The 21,000-nt window shown below is 45.5% G+C and overlaps 1 protein-coding gene across 1 annotated transcript; it reads right to left on the bottom strand.

Moving 5' to 3' along the window:
* Positions 1–19,444: 19,444 nt before the first annotated feature.
* LOC127315195 (uncharacterized) lies at positions 19,445–20,711 on the bottom strand. The gene has a single exon (XM_051345709.2). It carries the CDS (start codon positions 20,595–20,597, stop codon positions 19,641–19,643), a length of 957 nt encoding a protein of 318 aa, XP_051201669.1. The 5' UTR covers positions 20,598–20,711; the 3' UTR covers positions 19,445–19,640.
* Between the last annotated feature and the right edge of the window lie 289 nt (positions 20,712–21,000).

The raw sequence follows: 21,000 nt of genomic DNA on the forward strand, positions 1-21,000 counted from the left end.
TGTCGTCGATGAATACAACGACAAACTTGTCCAAAAAGTTCATGAAGATCTTATTCATGAGATTCATGAAATAAGCGGGGGCATTGGTCAGTCCAAACGACATGACGTTGTACTCATACAACCCATATCTGGTGGTAAAGGCAGTTTTTGGGATGTCGGTGGCTTGGATCTTCAGTTGGTGGTATCCAGTTCTAAGATCAATCTTGGAGAAAACTCGGGATCCGGTGAGTTGGTCAAACAAGTCTTCGATCTTGGGTAAGGGGTATTTGTTTTTGATGGTGACATCGTTAAGCTTACGATAGTCCATGCATAAACGATTTGCACCATCTTTCTTGTCGACAAACAAGACGGGGGATCTCCAGGGGGATGCACTTGGTCTAATCAAACCTTTGGCTAACATGTCATCGATTTGCTTCTTCAGCTCCACGAGCTCGGTTGCGTTCATGTTGTAGGCTCTCTGGGCTATGGGTCCAGTTCCGGGGATTAACTCGATGATAAACTCGATATCCCGATCCGGGGGCATACCGGGTAGATCATCCGGAAACACATCAGGGTAGCGACAAACGACCCTGATTTGATCCAGAGTTGGCTTGGATACACTTTGGTTGCAGGTGAATTTTCTGGGTAGTTTTTCAGAGACGTGCTCAACTACGATACCGGTGCTGCTAGTCATAGTGATGGCTTTCTTGGCACAGTCTATCAATCCATTGTGCTTGGACATCCAGTCCATTCCTAGGACAACTTCCAAACCTTTGGTTCCAAGTATGATTAGATTTGCAAAGAAATCTACATCATGGATTTTGATTGGCACATTTTTACAAAATTTTCTGGCTTTGGTGGTTGATCCGGGGATTTGGACTATCATAACATGCTTCAAACTGAGGGGTTGAATTTTACTTGTTGATGCAAAGTCTTCGGTGACAAAGGAATGAGATGCTCCGGAATCAAACAACACTCTAGCAGGGATGTGGTTGACAGAAAACATACCCAGCACAACATCTGGTGCTTCCTGGGCTTCTTCAGCGTTCATGTGGTAGAGGCGGCCGTTGCGGTTGTTGGGGTTGTTGGGAGCGAACTTCTTGCCGGTGGAGACACGGCGTTGCTGCTGAGCAGGTGCAGCGGTGTTGCCGGCGAGCTTGGCAAGACGCTTGGGACACTCGTTGGAGTAGTGCCCCACTACACCACACTCATAACAAGTGATAGTGGTCTTGTCCTGCTTGTTCGCAACGGGGACGGCATTGCTTCCGGTTCGGGGAGCGGTGTTGGTGTTGGTGTTGTTGTTGTTAGGGGCTCGGGGTGGAGCGCGGTTGTAGTTGTTGTTGTTGTTGTAGTTGTTGTTGTAGCCTCCTGGCTTGGAGTTTCCTCCACTCCGGTTCTGATAACTGGGGCGAGAGTTCTGCATCTGGGGTTTGTTGTTTCTCAGAGTGAAACCTCCGCTTGAGCTAGGGCGAAACTTTTGGGGGTGGCTTGATCCACTCTGATTGGCCATGCGGCACTTGCGGTTCTCATTGGCTTGGTTCAACTTGCCCTCCATCTGGATGGCGGAGTCAACAAGGGCTTCGAGGTCGGCGAAGGGGATGTTGACGAGGACAGTCTGCATCTCATCATGCAGTCCGTTCAGGAATCTCTCCTTCCTCTTTTCAACGGTGTCGGTCTCATCAGGGGCATACCTCGACAAAGTGAGAAACTTGTTGCGGTATTCAACCACCGTCATGCGACCTTGTTTCAGCTCACGGAATTCATCCCTCATCTTCTTGATAAGACCCAGGGGTACATGGTACTTGCTGAACTTGAGTTTGAAATCCTCCCAAGTCATGAATTGCCCTCCATTCATGGCACGGGTGCTTGTCCACCAAGCGCGGGCTGGTCCAGCGAGATAGTGTGTGGCGAACAGGACCTTCTCGTTGGCTTCTACTCCGGCTACCTCCAGATTGTTCTTCATAGTCTGGAGCCAATCGTCGGCATCGAGGGGCTCCTCGGTCTTGCTAAACACCGGAGGGTTGGTGTTTTGGAAGTTCTTGAGCTTAGATCCGGGGTGGTCATGATTTCCATGGCCTTGGTTGGCGATGTTCTGCAAGGCGATGAGGTTGGCTTGGCGTTCGGCTCTTTCGGTTTCCCGGTCTGCAAGCATGGTTTGCAGAAGTTGCAGCATCGCGTCGTTGGTGCGATTCGGAGGGGCCATCTGAAGATGTAGAAGATTATGAGATAAGAGGGAACATTATAGGGTTCATTTTGATTAAGTTTGAAAAACATTTGAAAACTTGTAATCTTTTCATGACAAACATAACATTCATTCATTCATGCAACACATAGTACAAACTACACACATACTCCAATGGTTTTAAGAACCATTCTCATGCTACGATACAAGGGACGGGATACAACTCACACCTACTATAAGTGAACTAGTGCAACTACTCCTCATCATCGACATCGATCGGGACGTAGTCGTCGGGTCCTGCCTCCAGGAACTCGTAGTCCTCCTCCTCGGTGTTCTCGTCCTCCTCAAAGTCGTTGTCGTCACTCAGAAAGGCGTCTCCTCCCTGAATGTCGATGCCTCCATCGTCATCCTCCAGCTGGCGAATCTGATCCTCCTGGACCTTGACAGTGGCCTCAAGTGACGCGATCCGGGCGCGAAGGCGACAAATCGTAGCGTCCTTCTTGGCACGCTGCTGGCGAAGGCTCTTGCGGTCGTTGTTGAGTAGCTTGATCGCCTCACCCTGCTCGGTGATGTGAGCATGGGTCTGGTTCGCGTAAGCGCGTGTGGCGTCGAGGTCCCTCTGAGTCTGGTAGAGCATGAAGTCCAGGTGCTCAGCATGGTGCCTAAACTCCGGGTGCGGCTGCAGCTCCATGGGCACTCCCGCGGCATCACGCCTCACAAGGTGGGCGTAGCGAGAAGCGAGGATGCTCACCACGTTCTGTCCACAGAGGCGCGCAAGTGCCTCCTGTAGGCCACGGGCGAGTCCGTCGAGCCAGTTGCTCTCGCGGAAGGAGAAGAGGATCCTCTCCGAGGTGGGAGGCTCCATCTTGCACCTTAAGTCGGCAGTGATCACCCACTGCAACTCTCCTCCAGGCGTGTCGTCCAGCTGAACCCCGTGGAACTCGGGGTGTGGGCGCCCAAGGAAATCAGAGAGGGCGTTGAGGTCGTGCTCGAAGATCAAGCTCCCTCCGTTCCCAAGCTGGTAAAACATGGTGTTGATGGGTTCATTCAGCGCCATCTAAAAGAGAATTGGATGAGTAAGTTAGAGAGTGCAAAGTGTGGCAAAGTTTTAAGTTGATTCAAATAAGATAGAACATGATTCATCAAATTTTGGCAAAGTCTCAAAGACAAGAGTGTAGTAAATTTTCACAAATAGTTTCTTTCATTTGCTTTCAAAGTTAAATTTTTCAGAACGCCCATTCTAACTAAGGTCTTCTAAGGTCAAACAATGGCTCTGATACCAACTTGTCAACACCCGGATTTTTAAGTCCGAATGCCTATTATGTCATACATCGCAATCCCAGGAATATTGTTGTTGCGAGGCATAATAGTTAAGTATCACAGTCATCATTCATTACAAACTATAAGTCTTACAATTTGGAATCACATGATCCATATTACACGAATAGTTGATCTATGGATCAACGAACAAACACAAGTTCATAGTTCAACATAGCGGAAGCGTAAGATACAAGGACTCTCTAGTCCACAGGCCAACGCTTGACGTCGGAAGGCGCTTAGTTGTCGTAGGCGTCCTGCTGGTCGTCTCCTTGGTCCTCTTCATACTCTGGCCATTTGAATAGCCAGGGACAAAGCCGTGAGTACGTTGAGTACTCGCAAACTAATAATAATGTAAGTGCTAGACATTCTAGTATGGTTTGCTAAGCTCTAGTTTATTTGCATAAAGCTAGTTTTAGTTCACAAAGTTTGAGAAAAACTTATTCAAGTGCTAACTAACTCAAGTGGGAACATTAGTGTCATTCCCACCATTCAAGTGGTGATTTCAATTCAATTCACCACAAGTCCTTTCACCATCACCCCTTTCAACATCATTTTCAAAGATATGACATCGGCAACTGTATGGCCTTTCCAACCGTCCGTAACCGTGGACGCGGCTATTCGAATAGGTTTACACTCTGCAGAGGTTGCACACTTGTGCCACAACATTTGATTTCATCCGTCGGGATTTCCCCGAATCATCGTAACACAGTACGCGGATCATCAACCATAACCTTTCACTTACGAATCCTAGTATGAGCACCTCTCCCCATGAGCTTGGCCTCCCAGTGAAGACCAACTGTCAACCTGGGAACTGCACAGGGCTTGGGCCGGACATTCACCTCATTTCGCATCATATCATATCATTTCTTTTGTGGTAGAGGCAGCTTTCGGCATAACCCCGATGACGCTTGTTTAGAGGGAACCCATACTAAGACGCATAAACTTCCAGTTAAGCCCTACCCATAATCAGGTATTGTGGGGGTACTTAATAATTGGAAAGGTATCGCATTCAAACCAACATCATTGTTTTATCAAAAATCACCATCTTCTCTTGTTCACATTCACCTTCAAAATCATTCAATGGAATGCATCTTCATTCCAAGGTTTCAAAAATCCTTCAAATTCACATTGTTCCCATCTAGAGTAGTCAAGTTTTAATTTATTAGCACTAGCTCTAATTCATGAGGGGTGCTAACTTGCTTGGCTTGGAGAAGACTAACTCACTACTCTAGTAATCAACTTGTACTTTGACCAAAGTTAACTATAAAAGTAACTCATTTAGAAAACAATTAAAAACTTGTAAAGTAAAAACTTGGGATGGGTTCATATAAGAAAAGATAAGAAACATGGTGCCTTGCCCCAAGGGGGCTTTGTACTTTGCAAGAATATTAGCTTGCATTGGTAATAGCTTGCCTTGGTAGTTCTCAAACTGTTCCTCCTCCTCCTCTTGGTAGCAACCTTCTTCTTCGGCGTACTCTCCGGTGCTACCGTCTAAATGTGAATACGAGTATAATTACTCACTAATTCAATGGCTATTCCATACATCACATATAACACACAAACTAGTCTATGCACACACAAATAATTAACTAGGGTGCATGGGTTGTGGGATTAAATAGAATGCACTTCTTTGTATCTCATATGTAAATGATAGTTTCCATAGGGTTCTTGAGAAATAATTTCCTCTCATTGAAATCTTCTTAAGATTTAATTTCTCAACCAATCATAGATGAACTCATATTGACCTTAGTCAAATGTTCATCATCATCATTTGAGAAAATGATTTAAATGAGGTGGATCACCTCATACTATTTAAATAACACTACATTTGATTTAAATCTCAAGTAATTCATATAAGAGAGTTTGGGACCAGGGGTCCAAACATCCCATGAATCCATGTGAGACAAGTTTAAATGAAGTGTAATACTCCACATAATTTAACTTTAATAGTTTTGGACAATATCAACTAGTTAAACTAGCCATAATATCCATTCATTAAACCATGGCATGATCATACAAAGTGACCACACCATTTTATTGCATAAACAATTAGTGTAAGTCAAATGTGAGCTATTAGAGTTGGAATTAACTTAATATCTATTTTGGTTGATTTTTAAGAATTATTTGAATAGGGAAAAGTCCCTGTCTTGTTATTTTTATCACATTTATTCTACAAAGAATCTGACCATGGGGCCAGTGGCATTGGCTAGATATTTTCATTAGCTTTCCAACAACATAAAGTTCACTAAATTTGGTTTAGCCAATTTGAATCTATTAAATTTCAAAGTTTGGACAGTATTGAAATGGATTTGTAATAATTAAACTGGATTTGAATTTAACAGGCCGGCGGGAAAACTAGTTGGGCTAAACAATTTGAAAACGGCCCAAACCAACCCAGTCCAGCCCAGCCACGGTCCATAGACGCGCGGGCTGCCTGACAGGGTGGGGGCCAGGCGTCAGTGGCTCATAACGCCCGAAGCGGTATGTTTCAATGTGGGGCGTAGGATTAGAATCCGATCGAACGGCTCCAGTTCATCGTCCCGCCGGCGAGAGGGGAGTTCACCGGCGGCTCTGGTAGGGGGTGGGAGAGCTTACAGCGGCTCCAGCTAGGGTTGGCAATGTGCTCGGGGAAGGTGTGGACGACGGCGAAGCAGCTGGTAGCAGTGGCGGAGCTCGAGGTGGCCTGGATCAATGGCGATTGCTCCAGGGCTTCCGCGGCTCCGATCTTGCAATTGGCCTTGCTCCGGCGACGATCGAGGTGGCTAATGGTGCGAGGAGAAGTGGTGAAGGGTGGGGAGTGAGATGGTGTGCTCAGTTGCTTCCAGGGAACGCTCTATTTATAGGATTGAGCAAGGGTTGCGGGGCAGGGTGGTGGTCGACATGCTCGCGGCGTTTACGGGAACAGGTCGTCGTCTCCGGTGCCGGCGGTCACGGGTTGGTGCTGGGCGCGTGTCTGGCGTGGCTGAGGTGTCACGGCGGTGCTCAACCTGTCGCGGGAGGGACCAGGGCGTGCTCGTGGTGGGGGCGCGGCGCGTGTCCAGGGCGCGTCCGTGGCGCGCATGGTCGCGACGCGAGCGGCATCCAGGGCGATTTTGGGCGCGCGTCGTCCGGGCGTTGTCGAGCTCCTCCTCGACCAGGGTGGTGCTAGGCGGCGCTAGGGTAGCACGGTGGCGAGCAACGGCAGGGTAGTCAAGTTGGGGAAGGAAGGGAGAGAGGTGGAGGTGGTCGGGCTCGGGGACATGGCCGGCATGGCCATGCCCTAGCTTGCCCTCTCCTCTCCTCAGCCTCACTATGCATCACTTAGGGTTTAAGGGGACCAGGGACACAATGTGATAGATTAGGGTAGTTTAGGTGAGGTAGATTCACTATTTCAAATAGTGTGTAATAGTGTCATATTTGGAAAATGTGAAAAATATCCAAATTTGAATTAATTCAAAAGGTGAAAGTTTTTGAAATGTGAGTGTTGCTATTAGTTGTAATTGACCAGAGGTGATTTGAGGTGGTGGTGGAAAAATTATAATTCCAAGATTGGCCAAAATGGCTAAGTGGAGATTGTTGCACTTGTTAAAATGTTGCAACTTTGGATGAGCATAGTTATTGCTCAAGAAAGAATTTGGCATGGTGATCTTTACAAAAAGTGTTCATCTTGATGTTTTCTTGGATGAGGTGCAAAGAGTTAGCAAGGTTTAGTTTGAGAAATTTGAATTGCAGGGGCTCAAAGTAGTGATCAGACTAAATTTGGCAGATTTGACCGTTATCATATGTGAGTGGGAATTGTGTTTGAATTTCATTTGATTTGTGAAACTTTGATTCCAAAAGTTGTAATAAGTGTTTAATAACATTATTCAACTAATGGTGAAGACCAAATAGGTCTAGGGTCAAAACTTATAAAAATGCCATAGGGCATATGTGAGGGTTTTTAAGGTTTTGCATTTTAGGGAATTTCTTCCTCTTTGATTTATTTGGTTGGTGATCTTACTATGATCACACTAGGGTTTTAGAGCACAGCAAATACAAGTACAAGCAATCATCATGGCATATCACTCAAATGCACAAGTCCTATGCATGGTACTATATGCAAATAGAAAAGTTTTTGTTGGTTTGAAATTTTGCTTTCTGGAATTCTCTAACTTTCTTTTTATTGAAATTTGGGGTGTTACAAGCTTTCACTCTCCTTGATCATGTTGTATCATCTTCCTCTCTTGATCCTTGAAAACTTCCTCCACACCAAACTCAAAACAACTCATTAGAGAGTTAGTGCACAATCAAAATATTCATGTTCAGAGGTGACATAATCATTCTTAACACTTCTGGACATTGCACAAAGCTACTGAAAGTCAATGGAATCGAAATATCCATCGAACATAGTAAAACAGGCAATGCGAAATAAAAGGCAGAATCTGTCAAAACAGAACAGTTCGTAAAGACGAATTTTATTGAGGCACCAGACTTGCTCAAATGAAAATGCTCAAATTGAATGAAAGTTGCGTACATATCTGAGGATCACTCACGTAAATTGGCTTAATTTTCTGAGTTACCTACAGAGAATTAGGCTCAGATTCGTGACAGCAAAGAAATATGTTTCTGCGCAGTAATCCAAATCTAGTATGAACCTTACTATCAACGACTTTACTTGGCACAACAAAACACTAAACTAAGATAAGAAGAGGTTGCTACAGTAGTAAACAACTTCCAAGACACAAATATAAAACAAAATACTGTAGTAAAAAAAACATGGGTTGTCTCCCATAAGCGCTTTTCTTTAACGCCTTTCAGCTAGGCGCAGAAAGTGTGTATCAAGTATTATCAAGAGACGAAGTGTCAACATCATAATTTGTTCTAATAATAGAATCATAAGGTAACTTCATTCTCTTTCTAGGGAAGTGTTCCATACCTTTCTTGAGAGGAAATTGATATTTAATATTACCTTTCTTCATATCAATGATAGCACCAACAGTTCGAAGAAAAGGTCTTCCCAAAATAATGGGACAAGATGCATTGCATTCAATATCCAAGACAACAAAATCAACGGGGACAAGGTTATTGTTAACGGTAATGCGAACATTATCAACTTTCCCCAAAGGTTTCTTTGTAGAATGATCAGCAAGATTAACATCCAAATAACAATTTTTCAATGGTGGCAAGTCAAGCATATTATAGATTTTCTTAGGCATAACAGAAATACTTGCACCAAGATTACATAAAGCATTACAATCAAAGTCATTGACCTTCATATTAATGATGGGCTCCCAACCATCCTCTAGCTTCCTAGGAATAGAAGCTTCGCGTTCTAGTTTCTCTTCTCTAGCTTTTATAAGAGCATTTGTAATATGTTTCGTGAAAGCCAAATTTATAGCACTAGCATTAGGACTTTTAGCAAGTTTTTGTAAGAAATTTATAACTTCAGAGATGTGGCAATCATCAAAATTCAAACCATTATAATCTAAAGCAATGGGATCATCATCCCCAATGTTGGAAAAAATTTCAGCAGTTTTATCACAGGCAGTTTCAGCAGTTTCAGGCAGTTTTTCGCGCTTTGCATTGGAAGTGGAAACATTGCTAACACCAATTCTTTTATTAGTAATAGTAGGAGGTGCAGAAACTTGTGGAGCATTAGCATTGCTAGTGGTGGTAATAGTCCAAACTTTAGCTATATTATCTTCTTTTTCATTTTCTTCTCTTTCCCATCTAGCACGCAATTCGGCCATCAATCTTATATTCTCATTAATTCTAACTTGGATGGCATTTGCTGTAGTAACAATTTTATTATTATGATTTTCATTAGGCATAACTTTCGATTTCAAAAGATCAACATCAGCAGCAAGACTATTGACTTTAGAAGCAAGTATATCAATTTTCCCAAGCTTTTCTTCAACAGATTTGTTAAAAGCAGTTTGTGTACTAATAAATTCTTTAAGCATGGCTTCAAGTCCAGGGGGTGTGTTCCTATTATTGTTGTAAGAATTCCCATAAGAATTACCATAGCCGTTGCCATTATTATAAGGATATGGCCTATAGTTGTTACTAGAATTGTTCCGGTAAGCATTGTTGTTGAAATTATTATTTTTAATGAAGTTTACATCAACATGTTCTTCTTGGGCAACCAATGAAGCTAACGGAACATTATTAGGATCAACATTTGTCCTATCATTCACAAGCATAGACATAATAGCATCAATCTTATCACTCAAGGAAGAGGTTTCTTCGACAGAATTTACCTTCTTATCTTGTGGAGCTCTTTCCGTGTGCCATTCAGAGTAATTGATCATCATATTATCAAGAAGCTTTGTTGCTTCGCCAAGAGTGATGGACATAAAGGTACCTCCAGCAGCTGAATCCAATAGGTTCCGCGAAGAAAAATTCAGTCCTGCATAAAAGGTTTGGATGATCATCCAAGTAGTCAGTCCATGGGTTGGGCAATTTTTAACCAAAGATTTCATTCTTACCCATGCTTGTGCAACATGCTCAGTATCCAATTGTTTAAAATTCATTATGCTACTTCTCAAAGATATAATTTTAGCAGGGGGATAATATCTACCAATAAAAGCATCCTTGCATTTAGTCCATGAATCAATACTATTCTTAGGCAGAGATAGCAACCAATTTTTAGCTCTTCCTCTTAGTGAGAAAGGGAACAATTTTAATTTTATAATGTCACCATCTACATCTTTATACTTTTGCATTTCACATAATTCAACAAAATTATTAAGATGGGCAGCAGCATCATCAGAACTAACACCAGAAAATTGCTCTCGCATAACAAGATTTAGTAAAGCAGGTTTAATTTCAAAGAATTCTGCTGTAGTAGCAGGTGGAGCAATAGGTGTGCATAAGAAATCATTATTATTTGTGGTTGTGAAGTCACACAACTTAGTATTTTCAGGAGTACCCATTTTAGCAACAGTAAATAAAGCAAACTAGATAAAGTAAATGCAAGTAACTAATTTTTTTGTATTTTTTATAGCAAACAAGATAGCAAATAAACTAAAACTAGCAAATAATTTTTTTGTGTTTTGATTTAGTGCAGCAAACAAAGTAGTAAATAAAATAAAGCAAGACAAAAACAAAGTAAAGAGATTGCGATGTGTAGACTCCCCTTGCAGCGTGTCTTGATCTCCCCGGCAACGGCGCCAGAAAACAGTCTTGATACGCGTACAGCACGCGACCGTTGGGAACCCCAAGAGGAAGGTGTGATGCGTACAGCGGCAAGTTTCCCTCAGTAAGAAACCAAGGTTTATCGAACCAGTAGGAGTCAAGAAGCACGTGAAGGTTGATGGTGGCAAGATGTAGTGCGGCGCAACACCAGGGATTCCGGCGCCAACGTGGAACCTGCACAACACAACCAAAGTACTTTGCCCCAACGAAACAGCGAGGTTGTCAATCTCACCGGCTTGCTGTAACAAAGGATTAGATGTATAGTGTGGAAGATGATTGTTTGCAGAAAACAGTAGAACAATTGCAGTAGATTGTATTTCAGTATAGAGAATTGGACCGGGGTCCACAGTTCACTAGAGGTGTCTCTCCCATAAGATAAATAGCATGTTGGGTGAACAAATTACAGTTGGGCAATTGACAAATAGAGAGGGCATGACCATGCACATACATATTATGATGAGTATAGTGAGATTTAATTGGGCATTACGACAAAGTACATAGACCGCTATCCAGCATGCATCTATGCCTAAAAAGTCCACCTTCAGGTTATCATCCGAACCCCTTCCAGTATTAAGTTGCTAACAACAGACAATTGCATTAAGTATTGCGCGTAATGTAATCAATAACTACATCCTCGGACATAGCATCAATGTTTTATCCCTAGTGGCAACAGCACATCCATAACCTTAGAGGTTTCTGTCACTCCCCCATATTCACGGAGACATGAACCCACTATCGAGCATAAATACTCCCTCTTGGAGTTACTAGCAAAAACTTGGCCAGAGCCTCTACTAATAACGGAGAGCATGCAAGATCATAAACAACACATAGATATAGATTGATAATCAACATAACATAGTATTATCTATTCATCGGATCCCAACAAACACAACATATAGCATTACAGATAGATGATCTTAATCATGTTCGGCAGCTCACAAGACCCGACAATTAAGCACAATGAGGAGAAGACAACCATCTAGCTACTGCTATGGACCCAGAGTCCAGGGGTAGACTACTCACTCATCACTCCGGAGGCGACCATGGCGGCGTAGAGTCCTCCGGGAGATGAATCCCCTCTCCGGCAGGGTGCCGGAGGCGATCTCCGGAATCCCCCGAGATGGGATTGGCGGCGGCGTCTCTGGAAGGTTTTCCGTATCGTGGCTCTCGGTACTGGGGGTTTCGCGACGAAGGCTATTTGTAGGCGGAAGGGCAGGTCAGGGGGCGTCACGAGGGGCCCAGGAGACAGGTCGGCGCGGCCAAGGGTGGGGCCGCGCCGCCCTACCTCCTGGCCACCTCGTGGCCCCACTTCGTTGACTCTCCGATCTTCTAGAAGCTTCGTGTGAAAATAGGCCCCTGGGCGTTGATTTCGTCCAATTCCGAGAATATTTCCTTACTAGGATTTCTGAAACCAAAAACAGCAGAAAACAGCAACTGGCTCTTCGGCATCTTGTTAATAGGTTAGTTCCAGAAAATGCATAAATATGACATAAAGTGTGCACAAAACATGTAGATATCATCAATAATGTGGCATGGAACATAAGAAATTATCGATACGTCGGAGACGTATCAAGCTTTCATACACATATAGCTCTATGTGCATCTGTTGCATGGCAATCACTACTCCTTGCATAGCTTCGATCATAAGACTTCCTCTTGTCTAATGATCACTTATAGCTTTGTAAGACTTTCTTCCATTTGGCCTTCCAAACCCCCATTAACATTCTTCATGCCATAACATCCTGGTGCTAATACCAAATGCTTGCGCTCACCGGTTGAGTAGACTTCGAAACAGTTGATTCATGACGTTCATGTTTATGTTTACTTGACTGAATCCTTCTTATGTTGTGAAAATTTACTTGATGCTTGGAATGAAGGATAGAACTTCTACGCTGAATACTTAACACATCTTTAATGAACTTTGTACGGTTTCATGTCTTTGAAGCAATAGTTCATGAAAACTTCTAGCTTGTTTAACTCTTGCATTATCATCTCTTATATCAATATAGACATTTGCTTTGAGTGATTTGATCTCAGTTCATATGCTTTACATCATTATTGGATCAAGATTATGTTGGTAGCATGTCACTTCAGAAATTATCTTTGTTATCGTTTACCTACTCGAGGACGAGTAGGAACTAAGCTTGGGGATGCTGATACGTCTCCAACGTATCTATAATTTCTGATGTTCCATGCTAGTTTTATGACAATACCTACATGTTTTGTTCAGACTTTATATCGTTTTGATGCGTTTTCCGGAACTAACCTATTGACGAGATGCCGAAGTGTCAGTTCCTGTTTTCTGCTGTTTTTGGTTTCAGAAATCCTAGTAAGGAAATATTCTCGGAATTGGACGAAATCAACGCCCAGAACCTTATAATTCCACGAAGCTTCCAGAACACCCGAGAGGCACCAGAGGGGAGCCCTGGGGCCACCACACGTGTGGGCGGCGCGGCCCAAGGGGGGGCGCGCCCCTGTTGTGTGGCGCCCCCGTCAGCCTTCCGACTCCGACTCTTCGCCTATAAGAAGCCCCCTGACCTAAATCTTCGATACGAATAAGCCACGGTACGAGAAACCTTCCAGAGCCGCCGCCATCGCGAAGCCAAGATCTGGGGGACAGAAGTCTCTGTTCCGGCACGCCGCCGGGACGGGGAAGTGCCCCCGGAAGGCATCTCCATCGACACCACCGCCATCTTCATCACCGCTGCTGTCTCCCATGAGGAGGGAGTAGTTCTCCCTCAAGGCTAAGGGCTGTACCGATAGCTATGTGGTTAATCTCTCTCCTATGTACTTCAATACAATGATCTCATGAGCTGCCTTATATGATTGAGATTCATATGATGAGCTTTGTATCACTATTAATCTATGTGCTACTCTAGTGATGTTATTAAAGTACTCTATTCCTCCTCCATGATGTAATGGTGACAGTGTGTGCATCATGTAATACTTGGCGTAGTTTATGATTGTGATCTCTTGTAGATTATGAAGTTAACTATTACTATGATGGTATTGATGTGATCTATTCCTCCTTTCAAAGTCTGATGGTGACAGTGTGCATGCTATGTTAGTACTTGGTATAATTGCGTTGGTCTATCATGCACTCTAAGGTTATTTAAATATGAACATCGAATGTTGTGGAGCTTGTTAACTCCGGCATTGAGGTGCTCTTGTAGCCCTACACAATTAATGGTCTTCATCATCCAACAAGAGAGTGTAGAGTGGTTTTATTATGTGATCAATGTTGAGAGTGTCCACTAGTGAAAGTATGATCCCTAGGCCTTGTTTCCAAATAATGCAATCATCGCTTATTTACTGTTTTACTGCATCTTTACTTACTGCAATATTACTACCATCAACTGCACGTCAACAAGCTATTTTCTGGCGCCGTTGCCGGGGAGGTCACCGTTTGTTTACTGTTCCACTGCATGTTTACTCGCTGCCATATTTTATTCAGATTGCTATTACCACTCATATACATCCATATTACTTGCATTTTACTATCTCTTCGCCGAACTAGTGCACCTATACATCTGACAAGTGTATTAGGTGTGTTGGGGACACAAGAGACTTCTTGCATTGTGATCGCAGGGTTGCTTGAGAGGGATATCTTTGACCTCTTCCTCCCTGAGTTCGATAAACCTTGGGTGATCCACTTAAGGGAAAACTTGCTGCTGTTCTACAAATCTCTGCTCTTGGAGGCCCAACACTGTCTACAGGAAAAGAAGCGTGAGTAGACATCAAGCCGCCACCTGGCCACCGGATGCCTCGAGCTCTCCTCCACTAGCCGCATCCAACTCGCACACGCAAGTATCCATGGAGAGGTGGCAGCACTCTTCTGCTCGCAGTACTTCCGGTGGCGGCCGGGAGCATGTGTTTCGCCTCGAATCTACCTGAGATCCAGCCTTGGAGGGCTCCAATCCGTGCTCCTAGCACTTGATATGGCGCATGTCGTCGGTCTTGCAGGGGAATGGTGGAACCCTAGGAGCTGCCCCATTTAATTTTGTGGGAGCTTTTAGCTGTCCAACAACTTATTCGCGAGCCCATGGTGTTACCGCAGGCCACCTTCAGTTTTCAGATATTAATTTAGACGGTGCCTGGTAATGGTGTTTGGCCAAGTAAAACCATCTGCTATGGCTAATTGAAAGCAATAATCCGTCAAGAATCCTGCAATCTCTCAACCAAACCATCCATGTATGTTTATTCTACGTGTAAGCTGCTTGGTAATTGAAGATTTGTGATAAAGACGTTGCATTCTGAATAATTAGTCGTGTATCTCGACACTGCAGGTTCTTGTAAGAAAGTGAGGCCTTGGTGTTTCTAGATGGTCAGGATGAAACAATAAGAAGTGTCCGACTTCATACACACCCGTGAAGATTGTCCATCCTTCATGTGTAGCTGTTCGTTTCAAGTATAGCCTGCGTTGAATACAATGATCTTTCATTCTAGAGTTATATGTAGTTTTTTCTTAGAGGATTTTAAGACCTTACTTACCTACTTAGAGAGAGGTAAGATGACAATTTAATCATAAACATTGAAGATAATATGCGAATTAGATGATAACCATCAATTGTTCAAGGTAAATTAAATTCAGCTTTATGAAGTAGCAAGTGCATCAAGAATCATAGAAAATATTTGTCAGAGTTAAGGGGTGAAAACAAATATATTGTAAATGGTACGAAAAGGAAATCTTGATGGAACCTATGTTGTTTGCAATTATAATGTTAGAAACAAAAATGAACCGGTTGTTTTCTGCGATATGGAGAAATCTACTTACTCCCTCCGATCTCTTTTAATAAACTCGAATTTAGTACAACTTTTTGCTAAATTTAAATCAATTAAAAAGAACCGCGGAGTATTTAATTTAGACCCATCGCAACGCATGGGCACTTTTGCTAGTATATACCTAAACTGTCGCACTTGAACTAATCAAAGACGTAGATGTACAATATACCTGGGACATGGAGCTAACCCGAGGGCGTGTGTACCGTGTGTGTGTTTGTTGGGCCATGGGTAGGAGTGGAGTTGGCAGCTGAGTATATAACAACCGAAGTTGTAAGCGGAAAGGCAAGAAAAGAAATAGAAGAAAAACAATCCCTGAAAACTTTCTCTCGCTTTCCCGTGTTCTTCCTTCTATCTTCCAGATTGAAATTACTCTTGTATCTGTGTGTGCTCACGTCTGCTCACGTCCCAGATCACCATCGGGGCAAGGGGTGTGACATAAACAGATGGCGGCGGCTTGGAGTCGCAGAGGACGAGGCGCGAGGGGGCAAGGCACGACGACGGTGGCGGCTCGTGGTCGATCGTGGCGGCGGCTTGGGGAGCGCACGGGATTGGGGAGCTCGTTCGATCTAGGTTTTCACCTCTCGTACGTGAACCTGAGAAGGAAGCGACCGAACGTGCGAACCTGCCTGCCTCTAATAGTCGGGCCCCGTACGTGGAAGGTCCTACCCGTCATGGAGTCTTTCCGAAGCCGAACGAGTGAGAAAAATTTTGACTAATCGAACGGCTGTGGTGAAAAGCGGGATTGGAGACTTACTGTTGCATGCTGATTGGATGTGTTGTGAAGTGTATATGAGAATTGCCCAGCCCTTTCCATCAGTTCGGACTTTTGGTTCAAGTGGCTCGTGCATGAAGCTTATCATGGTATCAGAGCCCCAGGTCTCAAGTTCAAATCATGGTTTTCGCAATTAAGCCTAAAAATTGCTCTTGCCCCCCTCTAAAGCCACCGCTGTTTCAGTGTGCTCTTCTTCTTTCACGTGTTGACTTTCTCTTCTCCCGTCACACACAAGTGGGGGTGTTGTGAAGTGTATATGTGGATTGCCCAGCCATTTCCATCAGTTCGGACTTTTGGTTCAATTGGCTAGTGCATGAAGCTTATCAGGACGAACCAGATTGGTTTGCCCCTCTCAGGTGCCTTGCATGCGCGGGTCTTCTTGGAATATTTATAGGAAGGAATGGCTGGCTGGTACAACGCCTCCAGCTTTACATTTGCATCTCGGTGTTGCTCCAAGCATCCGATTAAGAGCTACTGCAGAAAGACCAAATCTACAGAAGATGCACTAGCCTTGTAGATTTTAAAAAGCCTTAATAAGCCGTCCATCCCAACATGTTACATGAGAGAGCCTAGGATGGTTCCCACTCAAAAAACAAAGCATGAAACAAAACATGGAAGATACCAAAGACTACTTTTTTTTAGGGGAATACCAAAGACTACTTATGGCCATCAAAGCCATACAGGCCGAAATCCCTTGACGATGAACCAAACTGGTCTAAAGCGGAAGAAAAAGAAACATAGATTTTTCGAAATCAGTAGATAAATCTATACCTACTAATAAAGGAAGTAAGGTTTCTCCCCACTTTTTCCGTCCGTTTTAGACTTGTCCCTGTTTTTCTGTTGATATTACGGGCAGTGCCACCGCATAAGTCATAAAACGGTTCGTTTGTTGGTCGCATCCGATTGCTCGTTTCCTGGATGGTTTGTTCCTGATCGCTTTCTATCGCTCGGTATGGGCCGATTGATTGGTTCCCATCAATGTAGTGGGCTGATCACTTTATATTGCTCGGGCCCAACAAAGTATGCAACGATTTCGCTATCCATGTCACAAAGAAGCTGGTCGTCTGGGCTTTCTTATTCATCGTTCGAAACTGAGACATCCGAAGAAAGGGTCACGCTCAATAGACAATAGTCTCACCTCGCTCTCATATACGGAGTCACATCTGTTTATATACGTGATTTTTGGGATTGTAGCAAGCCGCCTTGGAACAACAAGCGAATATTACAGAAACACAGGGGCTAACGATAATGGAGGGAATTGAGAGGAGAGAGAGAGAGTCGGGGGTAGGCACAGCCATCAGTAAGGAGCGCTCCGGGATTTGAGAGGAGAGACAAGAGTCGGGAAGGCCGGCAGTCAGTATCATCAGGTATAGAGAAAGCAAACAGCTACGTGTGCCCATTCATACTTGATCAGCCTGACGCTACGACCTATGAAGTAGAAAAAGCTTGATGTCCCTTCCGCCAAGTTTACTACATACAATCTTTATTCTCTAAAAAAAGAGAGGCCGTGTATATAGGATCAAAACGGGACACTTCTGCTGCATGTAGGAACCTGGTTTTGATGTTTTCAAAATTAATTTTTGACCTTAGGATGGCAAAAAAAAAAAACATAATTTGAGAGAGTAGCAGCTTCCCCATCAATAAAATATAATTTTTAGTAATGATATCTTTCATGTGCTACAAAAAATATAGTGATACTCTTCATTGCTGGTCAATAAAAATAAACCGTAGCTATAAATTTATTTGGATTTGTATCTTAGTAAATTTCGTGTAGGGATGTCATCAGCGGTTATTACAAGTCTGCGGTAAGCTGGTGCCACGATGGGTTCTTAGAATTGGTCATGTTTCTCGTGATTAGGAGAACATGTGACCAACAGTAACCAAGAGGTGAGTTTTTTTTCTGAGTATTTGTTTCTCCCGGTGCAATGCACGGGCACTTTTTGCTAGTCTCCTCCTATGTCAACCGTGGGCAACTTTTTTTTTTGAGAAGTGACCGCGGGCTACTACTACGGACAAACCAGGACGGGAGAACGCCGCAGCCCGCAGGCGAGCTGTGGGCCGAGCCCGAACACTCATGTTACACTTTCTGGGCTGCCCGTACCAATTTAGACCGTGGCTGTCCCGTGGGCTTCTTCCCCGTGCGGGACTGAGCCGATGCGTAGTGGGCATTCCGGCCCGTGGCACTACTGTGTAACGCAACAAGCTACCGTGCCGTTCTAAAAAAAAAACATTTCCCCTTTTTTCTGGAAAGGCGAAAAATCTCTCTCTGCTCAGATTGAGTTGAGGAGATTCGCGCGCTCTCACCCAGAACAGCACAAACAAGACGTCATGGTCGCCTTTGTTCTTTTTTTTTTTTGATATGGAACACGTATATTCCATTAAGTCCTGACAAGATCGTCAGCAACCAGACTGATTACAATTGGTGGAAAGTTCTCCAGCCACAGTTCACAGCTATCTAATGCCCCACTCGCACCAAGTGCAGCCAGCTCATGTGCTGGTTTGTTACATAGTCTTGAGACATATTCAAAGCTAAACTGAATAAAAGACATTGACAACAGGAACTTAGCATGTAGAAATAGAGGTCCCAGCCTCGAAAGATCATAGGAGTTCGTCTCCATAGCTTGTTTGAGAACAAGGCAATCCGTTGAGAAGACAACTCGGCCAATTCCTAGGTTTTCCGCAACAGGGATGACATTGACAAGAGCCAACAATTCAGATTGTAGCGCTTCAGATGCCGCATTCACCCTGCCAGCAACAGCAAATACAGGTTCTCCCGCTGCATCCCTTCTAATGGCGCCCCAGCCCCCGGACTGTGCTTCCTCACTGAAAGCCCCATCAAAATTGATCTTCACCATGTCATCTGGGGGAAGCAGCCAACTCTTCTTCTCCACAGTGCTCGTCACTTTTTTATCGATGCAAATGGATTTCCATTCCTCAACATGACGTTGTATCAGGAACTGAAAATCAGAGACAGAGTGGCGTTGTTCTTCATGATTAATCTTGTTTCGTTCCTGCCACCAACACCAGAGAAGTGCCACACCTTTCATGCACATGTCATTTGGGATTGATCGTCGCCTTTGTTCTTGCTCGGACGTTTCATCCCCACTTGCCCAAAGAGTCAAGAATGAGGTTCTAATTTCTTCCAAGGAAAAAGTAACCAAGAATGGGACAAAGCATAGCGGGGCAGCGAGATCAGCAGGGAGAGATTTTTCGCCATAAACTGCATTGCACGCTTCTTCCAAATTCCCTTATAATGTTCAATAAAATGTCTAATTTCAATGCGATTGAATTCATCTGAGTACTACAGTACACTTGAATGTTTCTCTCTTTTTCGCGTTATTATTCAAATTCCGCTGAGAACAGAAAAGAAATCGCTACTCGCTAGGAACCATCGCCCGTCGCAGTCGCCGCGCACATTCTCTCGGCTCCGGTTTTCTCCGTTCGTTCGTTCTAGTAGTCGTCGTCGCCGCCGAAGTCGTCGTACCCGCCGCCGGCGGCCAGGTCGGCCTCCACCTTCTCCGCCACGCCGTCCTCGATCTTGTCCTCGATGTAGCTCGCCCCGCCCGCCAGCGCCAGCCCGCCGAGCACCCCCGCGGCCGCGCCCACCGCCAGCCCGGCCCCCATCCCCATCCCCTTCTTCTTCTTGGTTGGGTCCTCCACGGCCGGCGCGCCGGACCCGTACCCGCCCGATCCGTACGCAGGGGCAGGAGCAGGAGCTCCGTATGCTGGAGCAGGAGCAGGAGCTCCGTAGGCAGGAGCGGCGCCGTAGGCAGCAGGGTAGCCAGCAGGCTGCGGCGGGGCGCCGTAGGCGGCCGGGTACCCGGACGGCGGCGCGGCGTAGGCCGGCTGGCCGTACCCACCCGAGCCGTACCCGCCCGAACCGTACCCAGCGGAGGCTCCGTAGGTCGGCGCGGGGGCGGCGTAGGGGTCGCGCGCTCCTGCTCCGGCGGGCTGGCCGTAGGGGGGCGGGTATGCGGGGTCGTAGTACCTTGCGGCCTCGCGGACGGCGACGCGGACGTCGAGGCGGCCCTGGGGCCGCCCCGAGGGCCGCTTGAGGCGGAGGGTGCGGGACGCGCGGCCGCCGAGGCCGGCGTCGTCGAGGACGTCGCGGAGCGGGAGGCGCGCGGAGCCGACGAGCGGCTTGGTGCCCTCGGCGGCGTTGGCGTGGACGACGTCGAGGTGGAGGACGGCGTCCTCGAGGCGCGTGGAGGAGTGCGGGAGCGGGACGGCGACCTTCTCGTCCCACTCGGGGCTCTCGCCGTGGTCGAGGTCGACGCGGGTGGAGCACTTGGCGCCGTCGTCCACCCAGAGTACGGCGTACGGCTTGAGGTCGCCGTTACGCCAGTTGACGTTCTTCAGGTCCCGCGCCGAGCTCACCGTCACCTCCACCTCGTACCTCGACCCCATCCTTGCCCCTCTCCTTGCCGCCGGCGGCCAAGACGAACGGTGGAAGCTCTGTGGCTGGTGCTGACGAACGAGCTGTTGTGCTCTGCTTTGAGTGTTGGGTGACGGACGCCGAGGGGAGCGTTTAAATAGGAGCGCGGGTGCCTGTCCGATGACGCCGTTTGTGGTGGGGCCCACACGTCGGGACGATCGAGAGGTTGGACTGACGGACGGACGAGAGTGGACGCTGGACGGTGCCGGGGTACTGAATTTCGTCTTCTTTCTCGCTGTGCTGCAATAGCTGCTACGGTTTCTTCTCGTTTACTAGTTTCCATTTTCTCGTCATTTCTTAGGGGTTAAGGACTCACGTTAGGTGCTGCCGATCTTGGTTGGGTTTCCTTTGTTGCCAAGGAATGGTTAGGATGGA

Source organism: Lolium perenne, chromosome 7, assembly GCF_019359855.2.
Source record: "Lolium perenne isolate Kyuss_39 chromosome 7, Kyuss_2.0, whole genome shotgun sequence".
Lineage (NCBI taxonomy): Eukaryota > Viridiplantae > Streptophyta > Magnoliopsida > Poales > Poaceae > Lolium > Lolium perenne.